The sequence below is a fragment of the Lissotriton vulgaris genome, chromosome 1_1 (assembly GCF_964263255.1).
Source record: "Lissotriton vulgaris chromosome 1_1, aLisVul1.2, whole genome shotgun sequence".
Lineage (NCBI taxonomy): Eukaryota > Metazoa > Chordata > Amphibia > Caudata > Salamandridae > Lissotriton > Lissotriton vulgaris.
This window is the reverse complement of record NC_141685.1, coordinates 475474573-475495405: the sequence shown is the minus strand read 5'-3', so window position 1 is coordinate 475495405 and position 20833 is coordinate 475474573. Positions and strand designations below refer to the sequence as shown.

Sequence of the window (20833 nt, the reverse complement as noted above, 5' to 3'; positions counted from 1 at the left end):
CAACAGCATAATGCAACACTGCATATCGGTGAAAGGGGGTGCAGCGATTCCAAATATACCACTGGACGCATCCACATGTAAAACAACATCCGCACGCCTGTCATCTAGCTCAGAGGTGCCAGTCTTTGTATTTGTAGTTTAATAAAGTGGTGATGGTCAAACTGGTAAGGCTCAAACTTTCTCATCCCTATGCATCAGGCATATTACAGGTACCCAGAGATTTGTGGTAAATGTAACATTCTCAATTTAAATCTTGCTGTTTAGAGTAACAGCTCTACGAGTATTGATCATTTATCTGATTATAGTAGCCGTGCATTTGTGGTGCAGCCAAATTAATGTTTGAATACCTGGATGATTGGCTGGAAAAGGGGACAAGTTATGCACGATGGATGACCCACACAACAGGTTATTCCTATCCACACATTAGGCTACAAAATAAGTGCCAAAAAAAATCACACATTGCTCACAACAAACCCAAAGCTTTCTTGGTGCAGTATTTCATGCACTCAAAAGGAAGGCCTACCGCAGAAACGAGCAAGTAACTGCATTTCAGAGGCTGCTTCCCTTTACCAGACATTGCATTCTCTGACAGTGAGAATAAAAATGAAGTTGTTGGGAACGATGTCATGCAGTATTGCTCAAGCCCAGAATGAAAGATTGCACATGTCCTGCAGGGGTGTTAAGCCAACAATAGTGACAACTGACTGGGGATTGTTGGAGCCCAGTGGCCTGCATAAAATGCAATGAACTTACTGGGTCAATTGTTTCTCGACCCTCCCCTCCAAGTTACATCAACATAGATATGTCTATTACAGATCGGAGAATGCACACTGGCAACCTCATGATGTGCGTCATTGGTCTCTAAAACAGCTTTACCAATGTGGTGGAGCTCTTGGCAGTGCAGTTGCCTCTCTGGCATTCCAAAAAGCACTTCCAATAGACCGTATGACGACCATATTGTATGTACCAAAGCAGGAGAGTAAGTATGTAATGTACCCAACTGTCAACACTTCCCAACATGATTTGGCTTTGAGTTTTACTTCATCAAATATACATGCTGGCAGAACATCTACCAGAGGTGGGCAATGGCTGGGCCACGATCCTCAGCAGGGCGCATCAGGAAATGCATGAATGTGGGATCCTCTTCAAAGTTCTGGGTCAATACATCTGCCATTGAAGGGTGCCAGCATTAGACTTGGTCACTGCACTTAAGAATGCAAAATGCTAAAGCTTCACCTCCAGGTACCCACACCTGTGATCCCTGAGCAATGACATCTGGATGAGCTGGGGAGGTATGTTCTTGTTAATTTATACATTGCACGTGCATCAGATTGTCTTGGAGTTAGGATTACCTGAACCTTACCTAACCTGATGCCAAATTCATTGGAGAACAGAAAGGTTTTCAATTAAATTCTGAACTGCAAAGCAGATGGCTATGATCGGATTGATACATTTCCATTCTTGCGGAAGCTGCTGAGAAAGCATGGTCCCCAAAGTGGCAGTTCTGATTCTAGGGACCCTAAAGATAAATGGGTTGTTAGACCAGGCTCAAACTATGATAAGCCTTATTCCATTCAAATTTGGCAGCGATGAAATCAGGAAATTTGAAGAAACTCTATGATCTGTAACCATTACTTAAAGTATTGTCTGATGTACTGGAAGCCATTGTAATTGCTTCAAAAAAGAGTATATATATATATATATAATATGTGTGTGTGTATATGTATGTATGTATATATATATGTGTGTGTGTGTGTGTGTGTATATATATATATATATATGTGTGTGTGTGTGTATATATATATATATATATATATATGTATGTATATATATTTATGCCACAAAGTGATCCAGCAGACCTGCGATGCGCTCACCAGCGCGTGCTCAGCTCAGGGGTCGGATCCTGACCCAATATTAGTTTTGTGTCACAAAGGGAGCGGCACACCAAATTTCTGATCAAAGCCTTTTAATCAGAGCTTCACCCCACCAGGTGGGGTGAAGCTCTGATTAGAAGGCTTTGATCAGAAATTTGGTGTGCCGCTCCCTTTGTGACACAAATATATATATATATATATATATTTTTTTTTTTTTATACCTTGCACATCTAACAAACTGCATCATTTTGAGTCCATTGAAGCATTTTTGAAAGTTCAAGACCTTCATCAGCACACCATATGTAAGGTTTAAAACAGGAGTGAGTCAAAACCTCCTTTGAAGAAACAAAAACTATGATGTTTTGAGCCCAAAACGCAATGTGCACAGCATGCGACCCTGCAGCACTACAGGCTGCTACCAGATGGTTACAGGTAAGTAACCTTTTCCTGTTTATACTTGTACTACGACTCATAAGAGGGAAAACCTTTATCCGTGAAACAGCATTTGTAAATCGCAACACTGTCACTCTTTGGGGTATCTGGGTGCTGTGTCTCCGTCGAAGAGCCAGATCTTGAGTCTTTCTGAAGTCTGCCAGCAGGGGGCTGTATCGAGCTGGTGGGGAAGGTTGCTCCATGTCTTGGCAGCTATGTAGGAGAAGGAGCGGCCACCGCTGCTGCTGTGACGATTGCAGGGGGCGTGTGCAAGGGCGATTGGGTTATTTGACCTCTCTCCATCCTTAGCAGTGATCACAAATTGAATATTACTCTCTGTGCATCTGCATACATGCTTTAAGCCAAGCACTTTTTAAGCACTCTAGTTATAAACACTGGCATTTCAGCAGTATCAAAGTGCAATCACTTTAGATATGCTCTTTAGTGGGAGCAGTAACCATCGTAGAGCATGACAAGCCATAAGATCTAGCAAAAGCTCTACTATGCTATTAAATATGATTTGAAGTTTGCCCAGTAGTATTACATGACTGAATCTGTGTTTATTAATACATGGTTTATAGGGTACGATTTTTTTTCAGTCATGATATGGATTTTCAGTTTAATGATATATATCATGATGTATTACACTGGCATCAGTGTAGTTCTAGTTGGGTTTAATTATAAAGAGGCAAGGCAATTTTCGTTTTCTTAACTTTGATGCCATGTGAAACTTTCATGGGAAGTTTTGTGTTGACCTGTCAAGCTGGGGGCAGTACAAAGAGGGCGAGGCATTTTCTGTTTTAGTTCCAAAGGATGCTTTGCTTTCCAATATAGATAAAACAACTGAACACAATTGCACCGAATTTGGCACAGAAGTAGAACCTTATTCAAGACAGTACCGTGAAATTAATGTTTGAAGAGGTGCTTCCACTGGGCACTAAGGTGTTAAACAGATGGAGCTATGTAGATCGTTGGGATTCTTGGAGAACCCATGGATCCAAAATTTAAAAAAGAAAATAAAGACATCCTATTTTCTGACGGTGCTTTTGCTCTAGTTGTCTATTTTGGATCTAAAGGGATCCCATTTGCTGGCTGCCATACCAGGAGTACATGTTGTGGTTGCCATTGCAGGACTCTGAGACTTGGAAAAAAGTGAAGGGCTTGTAAGGTGGCAGGTTGAACACACCTTGACCCACAGGTTATGTGGTGGGGTGGGGTGTTAAAGGAATTCCTCTGACCACAAATATTAAAGTTACATTTTGTCACCGGATCTGTGGAACCAATTCCTGGATTTGTGGATCCCAACAAAGCCCTTCCATGTGAATATGGGGACCTCAGTGGTCTAGCGTCCATCCCTTGTTGCCATAGTCCTGTACAGCCTTCATTTGAAGGTATCTGGCTTGGACCACAGATTTCCCCAGTCACCATCTTCACCATCTCCCAAAAATAAAGGTTCTGAATATAGAGCAGACCGTGTGGCCAGCCCCTGTTGAGGAGAATATGTAAAGCGGATTTGGCAGCCCTCGGCGGGGGGGGGGGTGAGTGCAAGGCCTAGCCGAACATTGGCCATAAATGGAGGTCAGGTCCCAAACAAAGTCCATTTCCCGGGGTGGGGGGGGGGGGGGGTTGGAGGAGGTTAAAGTGACTTAGTTAGGTTTGGTAAGAAGATCATAGCATATGCTAAAGAAATATTGAAATTCAATGGAAAAAAACCCAAAAGGCAGTTATGGCTACAAAACCTAAAAACAATTACCTTTGCTAGTTATAGTATAGTGAAGTAACTATAATATGCACCCCACCATATACAACTTGTGACCTCACATATAATTCATGACCTGTTAAAAGATGTAACTGTTGGCATTTCAAATCGCATAATTGATGACATCTACGATACTGTATTCACATCACTCCATAAATCCTTACATCCTTTAAAAAAACAGAATTTGATAGTAAACTGCCTATAATCATATACTGCATGAAATTACTGTGTTTACTTGTGTGAATGGAGAGAATGGTCATAGGGTATGCCCTAAGGCCAGGTGTGGTTGTGAATGGCGACAGTTAAATGTTGCAATGTTTATCTACCCGTAAATATTTGGGTGCTTGCTGAAGTGCATGTTAAACCAGATAAAGACTGAACACACCTGGTGTGGGTTGCGGGCATGTTTTAAAGTAGGTTCTGGCTTAAAGCCAAACATGTTGCCAAAGGTTGAGAAAAACCAACACTTCTGTTCACAATAGATTATCCACCTGTGGCTGTTTGGGCACATGCCAGTGTTAAATAGTTGTTGTACTGTGCTCAGCCTCCAAAAATATCCTTCAGCCTAGGGTAGTTATCCTAAAGTCATTAGTGCATAAGCTTTTATCGCTTTCAAGTATTTGTATCCGGTTATGTATACCTAAACACATGCCACAACTGAAAGTGCAACATTCTGAACCTACAAATCTGAAAAACGCCACCTTTTGGCAGCCTGGACAAAACCAAGAGCCAATGTGTTGCTTCGTGCTTCCAGTTGGTCTGAGATCAACCAAAGGATTACTGCAGCTGCATTTGCTACCTTCTCTAGGACCTTTGCCTAATTTCATTGATGGGCAGTCCTATTCTATAGATAATAAACAATTACAAAGAAACAGGCAGGTTCTGAATTTCACAATGCTTTACATACCACAAACTCTGCCTAAAATCACACATTATCCTTCCATTTTTGTAATGTTCCCTTCGGATTACACAAGTCCTTATGCCCAGCTTTCTCCCATTTGTTCCGATAAAAATAATTCTTGAGTTCACAACAGGAAAAGCGTTAAAATGTAATTTTTAAACATCCACATTTCCTGTTAAAAAAACTAACCGTGTTTGGCAATAGGGGTTCCTGCATTAACTGGGGCCTGGCTTGGCCGCCACCTAGGAAAACCTACCAAAAACATACATTTCTGAAAAGTAGACTGACCGGTAAGGGATTCCATGAGGTTTTCTTATCCACAATGCCCTGTGTACCTCAAACTTTGCCTAAAAGCACAACTTTTCCTTGCATTTCTCTGATGGAAACTTCCGGAATTCTAGGAATGCACGAAATTCCTACCACCTAGCGTTGCCTCATGATGCCGAAAAAAAAAAAAAAAAAAAGCTGCACCACTTGTGTGGCTGGGCCTACTGGCCATGACTGGAATGGATAAAACAGAGGTCAATGGGAGTCTCCTTGCAAGGGCTCACAATGACCTTGATTTGCCTGTGATTCGTAGGTTTGTGTGGGTGTTGCCACAGCACGGCACTAAATACAGCAGCTGCCACTATTGCGTATCTATATATTTATCGCTTTAGCATCTTTTGTGTCATGGCCTCTTGGGGCAAAAACACAAGTGTAGTACCATTCCTATCTGATGTAAGAACTTTCCATCACAGAAATGTGTGGAAAATGTTTTTCTTAGTCAGTTTGTGGTTTGCAAGGGATTCCAGGTATAAAAACCTGGTGAGAGCAATGCAAGTCATGTCAACCTGGAATCCCCCCCCCCGCCCCCCACGGTGGATGTTTTTCAAAAATGTGCACGGTTTCTAGCCTTCCCTTGGTGGCAGCTGAGCTAGGGCCCAAAATCCACAACTCTCGACTTTGCAAAAAACGGGTCAGTTTTGAGTGGAAAAATATGATTAAACCATGTTGCCTTTTGGGACGTTTCCTTTCAATTGCACTAGGCCTACCCACACAGGTAAGGTACCATTTTTATCAAAAGACATGTGGGAGCATTGAATAGTAGAATATTTAATATTGCCATTTGGATTTCACAGAATTTGCGCCTTCCAAATGCAAGCCAGTGTGTAAGAGAAGAAATGTAGAAAAATACCCTATAAATCATATGCTCGTGCTGGTATCCACAAATTCAGAGATGTACAAATAACCACTGCTCCTAAACTCAATATCTTGTGCCCATTTTACAAATACATAGGTTTCTTTGATACCTATTTTTCACTCTACATATTTCACCAGATGAATTGGTCTATATTCTGTACACAAATAAACTATTATACAGTGCACCTCTGATGTTGTTTCTGGGTACCTTGGGTCCTTAGAGAACCTCCAAACCCTTTGTGCCCCTACAACCTGAAGGGTCTAACCGATGTAATGGTATGCTGCTTTTGTACATCGGACATCGTGACAAAACGTTACAGATGAAATAGTTGTCCCAATTGGCCGTTTTTTCCTAGTTCTTTATTTCAGCAGTTAGTTTCTTTGGTGAAGCCTAGAGGGATCTGCACATATTACCCGTTGCTGAATTCAGAAGTTTGTCTTCTTTTCAGAAATATGTTGCCTTCCTGGATTACCCATGGGGTTCACACTTGTTTCCTCCACAAACTATAAGTAGTTTGACAGCACAAAAATAGGAAAAATAGCTACCTCTTTGAAAAATGTCAATCAATCAAGGCATTTGTAGAGCGCGCTACTCACCCGGGAGGGTCTCAAGGCGCTGGGGGAGGGGTGTGTTACTGCTCGAACATCCAGGTCTTGAGCTGCTTCCTGAAGGAGAGATGGTCTTGGGTTCGTCGAAGGTGGGTGGGGAGGGAGTTCCAAGTCTTGGCTGCCAGGTAGGAGAAGGATCTTCCTCCGGCGGTGGCTCTGCGGATGCGTTGTACGGTGGCGAGTGCGTGACTGGTCGATCGCAGCTGGCGGGTGGCCGTGTAGAAGGTCATGCGGTCGTTGAGGTACTTGGGGCCCAGGTCGTGGAGAGCCTTGTGTGCATGGGTAAGGAGTCTGAACGTGATTCTCTTGCTGACGGGGAGCCAGTGCAGGTCTCTCAGGTGTCCGGTGATGTGGCTGTATCTGGGGATGTCCAGGATGAGTCGTGCGGAGGTGTTCTGGATGCGCTGGAGTCTTTTCTTGAGTCTTGCTGTGGTTCCAGCGTAGAGGGTGTTCCCGTAGTCCAGTCGGCTGGTGACGAGTGCCTGGGTGACGGTCTTCCTGGTTTCGATGGGGATCCATCTGAAGATCTTGCGGAGCATGCGCAGGGTGTTGAAGCACGAGGAAGAAACGGTGTTGACTTGTCTGGTCATTGACAGCGAGGAGTCAAGGATGAAGCCTAGGTTGCGTGCGTGGTCCGTTGGTTTGGGAGCGGTGCCCAGGGCCGGGGGCCACCAGGAGTCATCCCAGGCGGAGGGTGATGATCCCAGGATGAGGCCTTCCGTTTTGTCGGAGTTCAATCTTAGGCGGCTGTTCTTCATCCAGTCGGCAAAGTATTTCATCCCCTCGTGTAGGTTGGCTCTGGCGGTGGTGGGGTCGTTGGTTAGTGAGAGGATGAGCTGGGTGTCGATGATGTTGAGGTTGTGTTGGCGTGCGATGGCTGCGAGGGGGCTCATGTAGACGTTGGAGAGGGTCGGGCTGAGAGAAGATCCTTGTGGTACGCTGCAGATGACTTCGATGACCTCGGATCTGAACGGAGGGAGGCGGACTCTCTGGGTTCTTCCGGTGAGAAACGAGATGATCCAGTCCAGCGCTTTCTCTCGGATTCCGATGTTGCTCAGGCGCTTCACTAGGGTGCGGTGACAGACCGTGTCGAACGCTGCGGAGAGGTCCAGGAGGATGAGGGCTGCTGTTTCCCCGTTGTCTATCAGGGTTCTGATGTCGTCGGTGGCTGCGATCAGGGCGGTCTCGGTGCGGTGGTTGGCCCGAAATCCGGACTGCGAGGGGTCCGTTCGTCTCGAGGAAGGCGGCAAGCTGTTTGTTGACGGTCTTCTCGATGACTTTGGCCGGAAAAGGAAGGAACGAGATGGGACGGTAGTTCTTGAGGTCGGTGGGGTCCGCCGTGGGTTTCTTCAGGAGGGCGGTCAGCTCGGCATGTTTCCAGCTCTCCGGGAAGGTGGCGGTGTGGAAGGAGGAGTTGATGGTGTCTCGGAGATGGGGTGCGATGATGGCGTCGGCTTTGTTGAAGACGTGGTGGGGGCACGGGTCGGTTGGTGATCCTGAGTGGATGGAGTTCATTGTGCGGGTGGTGTCTTCAGTGCTGATCGGGGTCCAGGTGCAGAGGGTGGTGGTTTCGGGCGTTGGTTCGGTGGTAGGGTGCGTGGTCTGTGCGTCGAAGCTGCTGTGTATTTCGACGATCTTGCGGTGGAAGAACGAGGCGAGTGAGTCGCAGAGGTCTTGTGAGGGAGTGATGTCGTTGATTCCGGCGCCGGGGTTGGAGAACTCTTTGACGATGCTGAAGAGTTCCTTGCTGTCATGTGCGTTGTTGTCCAGTCGATCTTTGAGTGCCGTCTTCTTGGTGGCGGGGATCAGCTGATGGTGTTTGCGGGTGGCGTGCTTGAGGGCGGTCCAGTTGTCTGTGGTCCGGTTGAGTCGCCAGGCTTTCTCGAGGGTGCGGCATTTCTTCTTAGATTCCTTGAGTTCGTCGGTGAACCAGGGGGTTTTCTTGCTGCCGGTTCTGATCTGAGTGTTTTTTAGTGGTGCGAGGTCATCGGCGCAGGCGGTCAGCCACTTGGTGAGGTTGCTGGCTGCTTAGTCGGGGTCCCTTGTGCTGGTGGGGGTGTTGTGGCTGAGGGAGGCGGTTGTTTTTATGTTCGGCTCTGCTTGTTCCCGAATGCTGGGAAGATGGTGACTTTAGCACATCAGCCAGATCATTTTCGAGAGAAACTACAGACCCTATTATGTGGAGCACCTTTTTCTGATTTTATTTTCCCAAAAACCAAAAATGTTGCTATATTTTGCTTATTTTCATGGTTCCTTCCAGGGAAACCCACAAACCCTGGGTACCCTTAGAATCCTCATGTTATTTGGGGAAAAAGACACATTTGGCATGGATACCTTATGTGGATTGGGAAAGGGTATTCAGCTCCAAATAGCCAAAAATGGCTCCGCACTGGAAGGGGCAGGGGGATTGGGAAGAAAGTTTAAAATCTTGTTTATACAATTCCAGAATTACTACAGGAATGTATTTTATTTTCAGGGACTATGGAGGTTGGCAGCTGTCTGTGTTGTCAGTTGTCATGATACTACCTCCAGACAGTCACACAGTGACCGAACCAGCAAGACTCCCAGCAAAGAGGACCAGTCAGTCCAATTGATGAGACGGATAGCTAGGAGAATTCCCAGTTCGAGGGGGTGGGGTACATGCCATTGTTGTGGGAATCAGAAGGGTCTTGATGGTAATGAGATCTGTACCACTAAGTGGCAGCAACAAGAACATTTCAAATGTGCAAGCAAGTGAAAAGCAAACATCTGTTGCAGCAGGAGATTGTGCAGCAAGTTGCAGAACCTCCTTGGCTGTCAGGAACAGATGCAGGTGTAACTAGTCTGCGGGTCCAGAGTCTTTTATTTTGGTCGCCTGCTTGCAGGGCAATGTGTGAATCCAGACAAGCAGTCCTTGGTACTTTACTGTGACGGTGGAGGTGGTGGAGTTGGTGGTGGAGTTGGTGGTGAGTAGGACATAAGGAGCTCGCCAACAGGGTAGGAGAACCAGCATTCACTGATGGATCTTTATATAAACTCCATTACCAGACTGCATTTCATGGCATGCTTCGGGCAACCGCTTGTACTTAAAGGAAGCTTGTAGTACTTGCAATACTGCATTCTCTTATGATAGTTTGTGTGCAAATCAAAGGAAGCTAGAGGCAACGGCAGCGTAAACACCAGCACCATAGGGTGAAGTATACCATTCCATACATGCTTAGCTTTTTATTTAGTGAGTTGCAGTCAGCCCATGTAAGCCCATTTTCACTACAAATCTAGGCTATCTTGTTCTTTAAAGCGCCATTAAACCTTTCCGGAGGACTGTGGGTTGTAAGCCCAGTGGAAGTGTTTGATTAGCAAAGGCTTACATTGTTCTTGGATCATAGGCAACACAAAATTATATCAGTTTCTTGGCTATAGAAATGTCATCCACTCTGCCAGATGGGTAGTCTTCAATCCATCCACAGAACATGCACACTAAAACCAGAACATAAACTTAAGAGCAACATCGAGACATTTGAATAAAATCAATTTGAAGGTGGACAGAAGGTCCCTATGGAAGTGGATTGGCAGTGGGGGTGGTATATCCCACCTTCCAAATATTGTGGACTGAAATAGGGGCACAAGAATGACAATACTTACGGGTAATGAAGGGGGTCAACCAGTGTGGCTTTGTGGTAAAGATCATACCGTCCCTGCTTACGTGGGCAAAATCATGGTACATTTGCGCAAGATTTGAAAGAAGCACCTTGGAGACAACATTTGCTTGTATTTCCGCACAGAGTCTTTTGCAGTTCTGTTTTGACCAGACACTCTTCTGCGTCAGACGTATATTTTTGTGGTTCAGCAAATCTTAGGGCATGAGGGATTCAGCAACATGATGCATACGAAATAACTTCAGAATTGGGAGACACCACAGTCTGTCAGCCTTGTCCGTTGGGGCATTTCTTCTAGACACTTGCGTAGATCTTAAGCAGACTGATAATAAAAAGTTTAGAATTTAGTTGAAGAGAATCAGATCAGGTAAACGCTTTACATAGGGCCCACTTTTAATTTGAACCGCAGACGTCCGGAATCTCCATCACATCCACAGGACCCAAAATTCATGAGCAACCCCAAAGCAATACTTTGAATCAGTGAAAATAGTTTTTTGAGTCCTTGATTAAAAAGCCTGCATAAGAGTAACCAATTTGGTAACTTGTGCAGAGTAAACTTTCGGTAAATTGCGGTAAATATCATCCTATCGAGAACATATGGCATAGATTGCTTTTATCATCTGTGAGACCTGAATCATCAACCTAATACACAAGATCTCAGTTTAGTAAAAATGCATCAGTGAAACCACTGCTAAGCTTGATTAGGTGGACTGTGGAGAAGGTTCTATCATTAGCCTCTTTATCGAGGGTTGTAGAAAAGACACTGAATTCAGCAAAGGACCTTTGAGATAGATGTAAATAATAGTATGTTGTATCTTAACATGGATAGATGTTGAGTTTAAGCAGCTAGTAATGCTCATGTGGGATGAGGTACAACAACAGGGACCCTAACACAATGTTTTCAGAAGCCTCAACTTAGTAGAAGGACACTGAGGCATCCAGCTGCACCAGCATCAAGACAAAACAAATAGGCAATCTGCTTATTCTATCACCATGATCCTGAAGCGGAACCCTATTTCTCATGGATATATAATGTAAAAGGTGATGCGAAGTCTGGTAAATCTAAGGCAGGTGCCAAAGACCATGCTTGTTTCTGAGATATAAATGCTTGCTTTACCTCCATAAACCAAGGGTAAGGTTCTGGGTGTTCTTAATACACAATCTGGCAATGGTTTCACAGTGGTAACCCAAAACCCATTGCCTGCATACCTGGGTGCTGATAATGGAGTTTAGTAGCATATTGATAGCTTTGACTCTGTGTATAGACAGGTGATGCTCCCCATTGAGATGTTGTGATCTAAATATGGACACCGGGTAAAGAAACCCGTAATATCTCTTTAACCGGTTTCTTCTTACCTAATTCAGTGAGCTGATACAGGGCGACAATCTTGCATTGTATGAGAATAAAGAACCAATGGCGGACTCCAATTGCTGCACTTTCCTCAATGTGATCCCCTAGTAATAAAGTTTTCATATGGTGGAAATTGGTGTGCACACTCGGCTCCTGCACCTGCCGTTTTGGGATGCCATCTACCAGGCAGAGTACAAAACTTTAAGAAAAATGGAGCGGTGCACTCCCAAGTCAATATCTCCTCAATAAAGAAGCTTGATCTGTGTCTTCGTTGCAAAAACATATCCATCTTTATTTTCAACAAGCCATGGGATTTGTAAAAACATCAGCCAACGTGTTTCGTTCAGAAAATGAACTTCATCAGGGCAAGCGTAGTGGAAGAATTAAATGACTAATAAGTATGAAAACAGGGGGGTTCAACTGGCCTAACCTGGTCCGCACCCTCTTCTCAAATATCAATGGTACTCGGTCAGCTGCAAGAAGTTGTGTAGCCCTCCTTGATAAGTGCCAAAGGAGTATTTCTCCAAAGTCACTAACGGCGTCTCGGCTCACGGAAAAGCATCCTTGCATTGTACCAATGATCAAGAAGCAATCCACAAATCCTCTGCATATTGAACAGGAAGTTGAAGGTATTCAGATCTTTCTTGAGAGCCTATTGGATGGCTAGTGGTTCAGTAAAACCATAGGAATTTGGACCGTGTGATTGGAGGATATGTTGTAAAAAAGGTCCTGACTTTCAGGAGGATATGTTGGCAAAAAGGTCCTGACTTTCAGGATGTATTGGCATGGACAAAAACCAAAACATACGTCTACAACAGTAAAGTGTGTGTGCACACTTCAAATATTGTCAAAATCCCCTGTTCTGAAACTTGGCATAATTTCAGTCTGGTCCTTGTTTTCGAATTTCTTAACAATAGACATTCTTTATCTTTGTTAAATTGATCAAATCCTTTTCCTTTTGAGAAACTGTTGGGCAGGTTGGCAGAAGGCGGTAAGTGTCTCTCAGCAGACATTGGTATTATTTCCAAGTTGAACGTTTGAAACCAGTCAAGGCAAATGTCTTTCATCCTTCTGTGGTAAATACTTTGTGTACCATTTTATTTGCAATAAAAACATTTACTGAATGAAACCATTGTGAGAGTATGCTGTAAAAAAAACAGGCATTGATAGATATTATGTTTTTCCTACCACCAGTTCATTACGCACACTGTTTTCTGTCCTGGGTGTTGCAATCTTGTTTTGTTCATTTTGTTTGGTTTAAAAAATATACTTTTACTGAGTTACAATTGTGCCATTATAATTAAAGACTTGATACATTTATACAGAAATACTAATCAAAACATAATATAATGTAGCAGAACCGCTTTCGAATCGAACAGAGAAAAAAAACAGAGCAGAGAGACAAAGTTACATTTTCATTCATTCATCAATGAAAAAGCTGGCGCAGGTGTCCATGAGGCACCAGCGGCCGTTCACCCCTTTAATCCGGAGTATGGGCGCTTCCAATTAATGGATTCGACAAAACATAGACCATCATTCTAAAACCGACCGAATCTAGGATCGATCCAGGCTCTGGCAATGTAGAGTTGAACCGTGATAATCGCGATTGCAACTACTGCTGAGTCTCTAGGGTACATCGAACATTTACATGCCATCATAACATCCTTCTTAGATGAATGCACGTCATACCCCAGATGGGACGAGAGATTCAGCGAGATTGAGGTCCAAAAGTTCTTTAACATTGGACATCCAACAAACCGGTGGACAATGTCAGCAGAGTAAGTGCCACCATTTTGGCAGCTTGCCTTATTATTGAGAGTTGTCCCAGCCCATTTGCACATCGTCTCTGGATTATAATAAAGCATGAATATAGTTTTAAATTGTTGCTTTTTCAGATTTACTGAAAACACTAAGTAGTTGATGATATCAAATGTTTCCATAATGCCATCGGCTGAAATAGCCATGTCAAGTGGACTGCTCCACTTTGCACAAGCAAGGGCCGGTCACCATCCTGACAGGCACACAACACTTTATAAATTATTCTGATGGATGACATACCTAAGATTGTAAAAAAAAAAAAAAAAACTTCAAGAAAAGTGTCCTTCGTATCAGCTAAGTGTTACTATCTATGTAAAATATAGTCACGAATTTGTGAATATTTAAAGAAAGATTGTTGTGGAAGGCCATAACGATCGTGAAGAGCAGAGCAGGTACACAAACTGGACGTGTGAACAAGCTGCCCCAGGGTTTTTAAGTATAGTGTGAGCCACCTCCTAACCATGGCATTGTGAAAGATGGGCAGGAAATCGGGATTGCCCAGCAATTGTGTAAACTGATGTGTACATGACACAGCACATTTAATACCGATTTCCCCCCAAACCCGGTGAATATTCTTAATGATCTTAAGCTGCACCGCTTAAAATAATTCTGGTCAAACTGCCTACAAAGGAGTCTAAACTCCGGTTCCAAAGACAATTTAGTCTTTGAAACCGAAGTGTAAGGGAATCGGGATCATAATATGCAAGTAAATTCCAAATACACAATCTAAAAGCCTAGAAATGTAGCTTAATATGAGGAAGTTTAATACCACTTTGACCTGTAGTTTCATGTAGGGTATTGCCCACCTAGCTCTTTTTGATCCACATGAATCAGCCAAAGATCCCCGCCTGTTGCTTAACCCCTGGCATGCTGGTGATGGCTCCTGTCTGTCATGGCACACAGTGCTCTTGTGCTGATGACGGCCGGGAGCAGTCACGCCCGCGATTAGAATATGCCGCACAGGAGCGGAGTTCCTACCACAGGCAAGGGGTTAAAGAATGAGTCCGGGACTCTTAATGGGATACCCAAAATAAATAAAGACATTTGGGGAGATTATTCATTTTGTTGATGATGCGCTGCTCTATTAGGCTTAGAGGAAGAGGTCTCCATGATCCCAGTTTAAGGTTAATAGATTTCAAGAGACTCCTAGTTCTGCCTCACAGCTCAATCTATATTACCTCTGATCTCAACCCCAAGGACATTCAGCTTGGTAGCTAAGCAAAACCGAGGAAACAGATCAGCCAAGTGTTGGCTTTCCAGATTGCTGAAAAGAGGCATAAGCATGCTATTAAATGTTTTAAGGATAAGGAAGGTACCCTGCATTATGGCACACAAGCCATAGGCAGTCAGTTATGTGACTTATAAAGAAAGTTATGGTCAGCCCATACAAACTGCAAAGTCCTCTATTAATGAATATGTACAGAAGGCCTGTCTGCCCTGTTTGGATCCACATCTGGCCATGTGACTGGAGGAGATATTGCTACTCGAACTTGAGATTTGATCAAATTGCTACCTTAAAGCAGTAGGGGAAGATTCTATTGCCCCGGAGTTCTATAAGGTATTCAGCGAAACACCTCTTCCCCCTGTTTGAGGCTGGTGCCTTACATTGATAGCGGGGAAGCAGCTCTGGAGTCCTCAATCTACTAACATAGTAGTTTTCCTTAAGGAGAAGCCTCCTCAGAAGAGGGGATCAAATTGACCTATTTCCCTATTAATTCCGACGCAAAAATATTTCCTACAACAGCATGGATTAGTCCCAGGTAGGTACACCACCAGCCCTACGAATTCCACAGTTGCCATGTCCAATGTTGCTAGAACTACCGGCAGAATTGTAGGCATGAGATTTTTTAACTTCGAAAAGGCTTTCAAGCGGGTCTCATGGGTTTTGCTTTGGTCATTTGGAACCGGATAACAATTTCTACCCTGGGCTAGGTCTCTGTACAAGAATCCTGTGGCCAGATTAATCTTGGATGGCTACAATTCACTACCTTTCCACATATATAAGGGCACGAACCAGGGTACCAGCTATGGCCACTTTTGTTTGCCCATTATATCCAACATTATATTCTACTGAATATTTCTAATCCTCTGATCTGGTCGTCCTTAATGGCACAGAATTGAAACTTAGTGCATTTGCAGACAAAGTGACCTGTCCCACTGAAGCTATTGGTCAAATCTTAGCTGAGGCAGATGGGTTTGGAGGGGACTCTGGGTACAAATTTAGATTTTGTTTGCTTTGCTTCCATTTAACTATTTAGACTAACACACTTGAAATCAATGATTTGTAGGTGAAACCTTTTAGAATGGGAGAAAGTGTCTAATGACTTGGAATGAGCTGGTCACTGAATGGGCTTTGTTACCTTAAAGGAAATACTCTCTTACCTTGACAATCCATGTTCACTAATTTAGATCGATCTTTGCTGGAATAAGAGTCATTGGAGTACAGCTGGGATCACAGTCGGTCACAAATGTCCCAACCCGAAATGTTTTTAAAGCCTTTCACATTTTGTCTTTGCCATGATTACTCCTGCAGGAAATTGCTGCATCTATTTATGAGCAGACAATAGGAAGCATGGGATGAGTTTTTTCAAATACATTGTGGTGAGTTTGCCACTTAATGTTCCCAAAAAGGTTTATATCCTCTTACATGTTATTGTCCCTTTTGGTTACTGCACACTAATTCTTATTGCATTTCATATCACTCCTAGATGCTAAAGAAAATGGAAATGTATTTATAAGTTTACTAATTCACTGTTTGCAAAGCTTTCTTTACAAGTTGTTTTTGCCTAGGTTTAGCATATCAAATGTTTGGTAAATAGAAGGAGGTGCTGCGTAAATTGTAAATCCATGAGCTGGCAGTGGGACTGATCCATCTTAAGTGTCTAAACTGTCTGAGCTTTGACATTTTTAAGCCTTCGATACTGTATAGTAAAGCTACTGTCACAATGTTCACTATTGTAAAAGCAGCTCTGGAAAGTTTCTGCTTCAACAGTATCTACCTGAATCTGATGTCTCTGTGAATAGATGTTGTATGGTAAAATTACGATAGGACTTACTTTGTCGGGACTGGCAGTTTTAATTTGTTTGCACTTTGCTTTCTTTGAACAGGGACTCATTTTTAGGTTTAAGTTCTTGATGCTCATCACCTTGGCCTGTGCTGCTTTAACCGTTATCTTTTTTATTACAAGTCAGGTAAGTGATTTAGGGTTATTTTTTTTAAGCTTCACTTGAAATGTTCTGGCAATCAACAATACATTGATTTTATCTGATATTTCAATTCCTTATATGGTTCAATTTGTTCTTACATTTTTTCAAAATGTTTTTTGTTTTTAAAATTAAGATAAATGAAACATTAACTCAGTGATAGCTTCATTTTGTATGTTGCGACTTTTACTTGTGTATTTAATAGCGCTTGCTTTTGAGGATCTGTAAATTACAGAACAATAACTTGGAGCTACACTTAAGGTTACATTCTAAGTGCTTGGGGCTATTTTAGCGGATTCATAATCTGACCATAAAGCTAATCAATGTCATGAAGCTAACAGGGCTCAATATAGAGTCTTTGTTCTGATGCATTCAGTTTTACAGGCATGCTATCCCCCAGTGTGACACTCCCCTTTCTTTTTCATCTCGCTCCCTGACCTTTCAGTATTTTTAACTTGTGCCTGTTCTTCCCAGTTTCAAACCTGCATGGTCGGTGATTGCCCACTATCTCCCTTGTACTCCTTTCTCCAGAATTAATTCCAAATCTTATTTCCCATCCTGTGCTCTCTGGTTCTTTTTTCTGTCTACACTCACTCTTCTTCCTTACATAACCTCTCTAGTCAGTTGGTTTCTTAGTCTCCCCTCATTTCTGCATCCGAATTGGGAAAAGAGGGGGTGGGTGGTGACCAATTTGCCCATAGCCTGATTCTCATTCAAATGAATAGTGATAGCCAGCTGATTTTTAATGTGGTCCACAGTATCTTCCCTAGCCATCCTGCACAGGGCAGGGATGCCTCTTAATGTTACCATATGGTAATATGATTCTGGAAATCTTGGGGATGGGCAGGGATAGGCAAGGGCATTGATTCCATTGTGAAGGATGTTTGTAGTGCTAGATTAGTGCCACAACATGCTATTCACAAACGTACATGCGGACGTCTCTGCTTCTCCTGTCTTTATTTTTGTAGATCTGCACCAAACTGCATAGAACTCCCTACGTGTAGGTTGATGTTTTAGTAGTAAATGTTGGAGGAATAGGAGAGTGGCTGCAAAATGTAAAGGAGTAAGAAGGGGTAAGGGATGGTATGGGAGGGACATGCACCCATCCACAAAAGAGTAAGCCCTTCCTATTCACAAACTGCACTTCCAAAGTTACTGCAGGGAAAAAGACCCATAACAATTTTCAGTGCATTCAAACTCCGAGCTGGATTAAGTGTACCACCACCACCATACCCTTCAATAAAAAATATTGATGGTAGGGACTTAAAAAAGAAACCCTGTGGGAAATAATAGTGAAATAAATTATTCTATCTATCTATCTATCTATCTTCCCATTAAGTTCGCTGGCGCTCAATTAGCTGGTGCTGTGCACTTCTTTACCGGCAGAGCAAAGCAAAGTTGAAAGAAGGCACTAACTCGTCTTTTCTGTTAATTGGCGGATTTATTTAGTGAAGGTTGCCATGCCCTAGACGTTTCGGTCAGATAACTCTGACCTTGTTCACGGGAATTATATTCTCTCTATATCTATATATCATATCTTTCTCTCCTCTCCTAATGCTGGTCACCAGTAGGCTGTTCTAGTTAGGCCCAGGTTTCCATAGGGAAAGTTTTTTATTTTGCTAATAACTTTGGTTCCGTTTTCAAAACTAATTTGCCAGTCACTTTAGCTGCTGTGTTGAAAGTTTTGGGGTGATCCAGCTTAGTATAACGTCCTTAACCAGTGAATTTCTAAGTTTTTAAATGCTAATTTCTAACTATAAAGTCTGTAAAACCTATGTTTTTTTCCTGTGAGTTTCAAAGGTTTTATAAATGGTCATTTCTAACTACAATGCCCCTAAAACCTATATTGTTTTTAAATACATTTTAAAAAGACCTGCATACTTTTTGCAGTGAAAAACTAACTGTAACAGTAGTCTGTTATAAGTTATAATTTAACAATGTTTAAAACTTAATTAGCAGTGATTAATATATAAGTGTGGAAAAAGTGTGACGCAGCAGCTATGAGACTGGACTTCGAACAACAGCGTTCACAGTTCCATTCCTGGCTCCAGCGGCAGTGTTAGCCCACCCCTATGTCACTGTGGGCATCACCTTGCTTAATCTCCTGACGCCCCCGAGCGCCAACACACCATTCCGGGGGTAGGTGTACGCTTAACAAATGCTGGTCAATTTTTAAAATTTAAAACCATAGTGATGCCAAATATTAGCACGTATATATATTTTTTTTTATTGTGAACAATACTTTTTTTTGTCTTCTATTTAGAATTAGGGCAATTAATAGATGTGTTTAATCATGAGAATGGAAATGACAGTTTGCCAGGTAAGTTTTTAAGCTGACCAACGTATGTACATATTAAGGACCTTATACGTGTTAGGATCGAAACCTTTACCACTTTACATTTTGTAACTTTTCCCAACACATGCACAAGTTAAAACGTGAGCACCTGTGAACTGTAAAACGTGACGTCTAAAGGAGCAGAGCCACATCTGTCTTCCATAGACTACTTAAAAACCAAAAAGTATATATACAACACCCGTTGTTTTATTAGTTTAGTTTTTTAAAGTTATTTACCCGTGTCCATTCAGAGATGTAGGTTCCCTTTTCTAGCATCGGATTCTTGTTTTGCGGCAACAAAATATATTTCAGAGATGTAAGTTGTTTGATTATGGCATAGTAGATATTTATAATACATAGCTATTTGTCAATATTTAAACATTTGTATTTACAAAAAAGTAAAAACGAATAAAGGGGTGGACGGCTTGATATATACTAGGTCTCTGATATAGTCGAACAATTTAGGCTGTTTTACACTTATCTATACAGTAGCCCAGGTCGTCCGGACGAGCAGATAGTCTTGGATTATTTGCCGGAATGTCAGATGTCAATCTGGAGTCCGACGTGTCCGAGTCATTGGATGAAGATATCGATGCAAGCGAAGTGGAGGAAGCTATAAATGCCTTGCTAGCTGGTAAATCAGTTGGCGAGGAAAAGATTCCATTGAAATTCTTTCAAACTTTTAAAGATATACTGCTTCCCATCTTCCTTAAGTTATCTAACTCTACTATCCAGGGAGAAGAGGTTCCTTCTTCATGGAACGAGTCAAACATTATAGTTTTTCCCAAAAAGGGGAAGCCCATCGACTATATGAGTTCATATCGACCAATAGCGTTTTTTCCAAAATTCTTGCAGTTCGTCTGGCTTCTGTAATCCATACAGTAGTTTCAGAGCAGCAACACAGTTATGTCCCCTGAAAAGACTCCGCCGCCCACATTAACACTGCAATTGCCGCATTCGATGTCTCTGGTCAGATAGGCCAACAGATGGGGATGCTGATGTTAGACGCCGATAAGGCCTTTGACCGGGTGACATGGGAAGCACTATGGATATCTAGGTCTCAAATGGGCCTTGGCCAAAGGCTTATCTCGGTGGTACAAAAACTATATAACCATCCAACAGCTGCATTCAAACTCTGTGGTCTTTCCTCCTTTTCTTTTTCAGTTCAAAGGGGGACCGGCAGGGTTGTCCTTTATCTCCTTTATTGTTTGCTATTTATATCGAGCCCTTTATTCAGCATCTAATGACCAATGGAAATATCGATCAAGTTAGTCTAAATCGGTCAAACTTAAAATTAACTGCATAAGCGGATGACAAAGCCATGGCCGCGATCGCGTACGAGTCACAGCGATTTAAGTTTTTTTTTTCTGGCTATAAGTTAAATGTGCATGAAACACAGACAATATTACATTTTTAATTAGATGCTCCCTCTGTATTTCTTGGGGTTATGAGTATAGCTACTTATCTGAGGGTATGTCTGAGCAGCCAAGTTAATGAAATCATCACATTCCACTACGATCTGCTGGTGAAGAAAGTGGCGGCAAAGTTGGCACCGGCTACCACTCAGTATTTGTGAGATGCAATGTGGTAAAATTTATATTTTACCAAAGTTTCTATATCTTTTCCGTACAATTCCATTAAAAGTACCATCTTCCTTTTTCAAAAGTCAAGATAGTGTCCTGGGCCGCTTTATCTGGGGATACCGACTGGCTAGAAGAGCTATTCGAAATCTA

The 20833-nt window shown here is 42.6% G+C and overlaps 1 protein-coding gene across 1 annotated transcript in view; it reads left to right on the top strand.

Annotated features, from left to right (window-relative positions):
- Positions 1–20833, top strand: part of WLS (Wnt ligand secretion mediator) — a 179066-nt gene that overhangs the window by 125100 nt on the left and 33133 nt on the right. The window contains exon 10 of the mRNA XM_086953848.1: positions 16670–16753. Coding sequence (XP_086809974.1) covers positions 16670–16753 — 84 coding nt within the window. The remainder of the gene's footprint in view (positions 1–16669; positions 16754–20833) is intronic.